At 40.1% G+C, this 3606-nt stretch overlaps 1 protein-coding gene across 1 annotated transcript in view; it reads left to right on the top strand.

Moving 5' to 3' along the window:
* The window catches only part of LOC102766286 (zinc finger protein 432), a 14965-nt gene extending 11713 nt beyond the window's left edge, over positions 1-3252 (top strand). The window contains 3 exon segments of the mRNA XM_015569919.1: positions 1326-1905; positions 2019-2812; positions 2815-3252. Of these exon segments, the coding sequence (XP_015425405.1) occupies positions 1326-1905; positions 2019-2812; positions 2815-2891 (1451 nt within the window). The 3' untranslated portion in view covers positions 2892-3252.
* Positions 3253-3606: the final 354 nt, after the last annotated feature.

Genomic DNA, 3606 nt, shown 5'->3' with positions numbered 1-3606 from the left:
TGTACTTGCCATTCTTTTTCATACTTCTGGCCTTTACACGAGCATGATGGTTCAAGTGGGCGAGAAGAGGAGGGACTGGTGTTTAAATAAGTAATTTTTTAAAAAAATAAATTTTTATAAAAATTACAAAGGTTTGACAAACTCAGTGTCAAGAACTGTGGACGAAGACAAAATATATCTCTTATTCTACAAAACTTAGAATTGACACTAAATAGTTACTTCAGCAATGGGTGCTGTGGCTCAGTTGGTTGGAGTGTCATCCCCTACACCCAAGGGTCACTGGTTCTATTCTCGGTCAGGGCACATACCTAATTTGCAGGTTTAGTCCCTGGTCAGGGTGTGTACAGGAGGCAACCGATCTCTCTCTCTCTCTCTCTCTCTCTCTCTCTCTCTATCTCTCTCCCTCCCTCTCCCTCTCCCCCTCTCCCCCTCACTTTCGCTCTTGCTCTTGCCCTCTCTCCCTTCCTCTCTAAAAGAAAAAAATCAATAGTCCTGGCCAGGAGGCTCACTTGGTTGGACTGTCGTCCTTACACCAAAATGTTGTGTGTTCAATTCCTGGTCAGGGCACATGCCTTGGTTGCAGGTTCTATTCCTGGTCAGGGCATGTATGAGAGGCAACTTATAGATGTTTCTCATATCAATGTTTCTCTCCTTCCTCTCTCTCTCAAATCAATAATAATAATATATATCCTCAGGAGAAGATTTAAAACAAAATGTTTAAAAAAATCAATAAATATATTTTTAAAATAGTTACTGCACATGAAGACATTTTGTTTTTTTGTGTTTTTTTTTAATATATATTTTATTGATTTTTTACAGAGAGGAAGGGAGAGGAATAGAGAGTTAGAAACATCGATGAGAGAGAAACACCTATCAGCTGCCTCTTGCACACCCCCCACTGGGGATGTGCCCGCAACCAAGGTACATGCCCTTGACCGGAATCAAACCCGGGACCCTTGAGTCTGCAGGTCATTGCTCTATCCATTGAGCCAAACCGGTCAGGGCATGAAGACATTTTGTAAGAACAGTTTTATTTCTTCTTTAAAAAAATTCTTTTATTGATTTCTGAAAGGAAGGGAGAGGGAGAGATAGATAAAAAAACATCAATGATGAGAGAGAATCATTGATTGGCTGCCTGCTGGGTGCCCCCCCTGGGGATCAAGCCTGCAACCAGGGCATGTGACCTGACCAGAAACAAACCATGACCTCCTAGTTCATAGGTCAATGCTCAACCACTGATTCACACCGGCCAGGCAAGAACAGCTTTATTTCAAACAAAGATTATGAGAGATTACAGAATGATTTACTGTTCTCTTCTTTCCCAGAATTCAAGAAAGTCGCTGATCCTCAGAATTGTCACTTGCAAAGTCGAAGCCTTCAGAAGAATCTAGAAGTATGCCGTGAATATAATATGTTTGCAAATATTTTTCATCAGAGTGAAGGTCATTTCCTATTAAAGCAAAATCATGGTATGTTTGACATTCGTGAAAAACCTTTAAAATCCAATTTACATTTTGACAACCAAAACAGAAGCTGTCACTTAACTAACTCTGTTGAGTTGAATGGCAATGGGACATGCATTCTACATGCTAACAATGAACAAACTGAAATGAAATTTCCTGTCAGTATGAAAAACAGCACTAATGATTCACCTGTTACTAAGCAACAGAGACGTCACCACATAGAGAAACCCCATGTGTGCACTGAGTGTGGGAACGCCTTCATGAAGAGGTCTCAGCTCACTGATCACCAGAGAGTTCATACTAGGGAGAAACCTTATGGGTGCAGTCTGTGTGGGAAGGCCTTTGCCAGAAAATCCAAGCTCACTAAACATCAGAAAATTCATACAAGACTGAAACAATATAAATGCACTGAATGTGACAAAACCTTCCTCAATAAATCACAGTTCAGTATACATCAGAAAACTCACCTGGGGGAGAAACCATATACCTGTAGTGAATGTGGGAAAGTGTTCCTAAAAAAGTGGCAGCTCATTTATCATCAGCAAACTCATACAGGGTTACCACACATCAGCGAACTCATACAGGAGAGAAACCCTACATATGTAATGAGTGTGGAAAGGGCTTCACCAGGAAGAGTCTTCTCATCAAACATCAGCGAACACATACAGGGGAGAAGCAATATGTGTGTAGTGTATGTGGAAAAGGCTTCACCATAAAGAGTAATCTCACTGTCCATCAGCGAACTCATACTTTAGAGAAACCGTTTATTTGCAATCAATGTGGGAAAGGCTTCACTGGGAAGAGTTATCTGATTGTACATCAGCGAACTCACACAGGAGAGAAACCCTATGTATGCAGTGAATGTGGAAAAGGCTTTCCAGGAAAGATGCAGCTCATCTTACATCAACGAACTCATACGGGAGAGAGACCTTACGTATGCAGTGAATGTGGAAAAGGTTTCAAAGCGCACAGTCATCTCATCAGACACCTGCGGACACATACCACAGAGAAACCATATGTTTGTAGTGAATGTGGAAAGGGCTTTACCATGAAGACTAATCTCACTGTACATCAGCTAAGTCACACTTCAGAGAAACCGTATATGTGCAGTGAATGTGGGAAAGGCTTTGCCGTGAAGAGCCGTCTGATTGTACATCAGGGAATTCACACGGGAGAGAAACCCTACTTGTGCAGTGTCTGTGGAAAAGGCTTCCCAGCAAAAAGCAAGCTGATTGCACACCAACGGATTCATACAGGAGAGAAACCTTATATATGTAGTGAATGTGGGAAGGGCTTCACAGAGAAGTTTAATCTAATCAGACATCAGCGAAAACATACAGGAGAGAAACCCTTTGTAGTGTATGTGGAAAAGGCTTCACCATGAAGAGAAACCCTGTGAATGTCATGAATGTAGGGAAGCCTTCGTGACAAATTCAGGACTCAATGAGGAGAGAAGTCGAATGGGTGCAGCAATTATGGGAAAGATTTTGCCCACTTGTCAATCCTTGTTAAACAAGAGAATTTACAGATAGCTGCTTTGGGGAAATCCCTTTTTGAGTTCTAGGCCCTCAAGAAGATAGTATGCAATGAAAATGACTTAATGCAATGAACCTGGTACTGTGTTTACTGATCAATTATGTCATTATCTCTTGATAAGAAATTACAAAATAACTCAGATACAATCAGCCTTGGTGAAAATATTTTAGGACATTATATAGCTAAAGAGTATTTATTGAGACAAATCCCATGAATGTAACAAATTGGGAAATCCTTATGTGGTAAGTAAACCGTATCAGCCTTGGTGAAAATATTTTAGGACATTATATATCTAAAGAGTGTTTATTGAGACAAATCCCATGAATGTAACATTGGGAAATCCTTTTGTGGTAAGTAAACCCATATGTAATCATCAGAGATTATGAATTAATAAATATGTCTAATTATGGGAAAGCATCTGTCCAAAAGTAAAACTTCAGTAGATGTCAGTTCACACTAGAAAACAGTTTTGTCTTGCAATGCATATGGCACCATTTACAGTAATTTCTGTTACCTCATCATTTGCCAGCAAATCCTTGCTGAAATATCACATGAACACTTTCAATTTAGTGGTCTTTAGCAAAAGCTTGGGTAATGTAATGAAGGA

Source organism: Myotis davidii, unplaced genomic scaffold, assembly GCF_000327345.1.
Source record: "Myotis davidii unplaced genomic scaffold, ASM32734v1 scaffold1786, whole genome shotgun sequence".
NCBI classification, from domain to species: domain Eukaryota; kingdom Metazoa; phylum Chordata; class Mammalia; order Chiroptera; family Vespertilionidae; genus Myotis; species Myotis davidii.
Note: the sequence above shows the minus strand (reverse complement) of the source record. Positions and strands in the feature narration are given on the sequence as shown.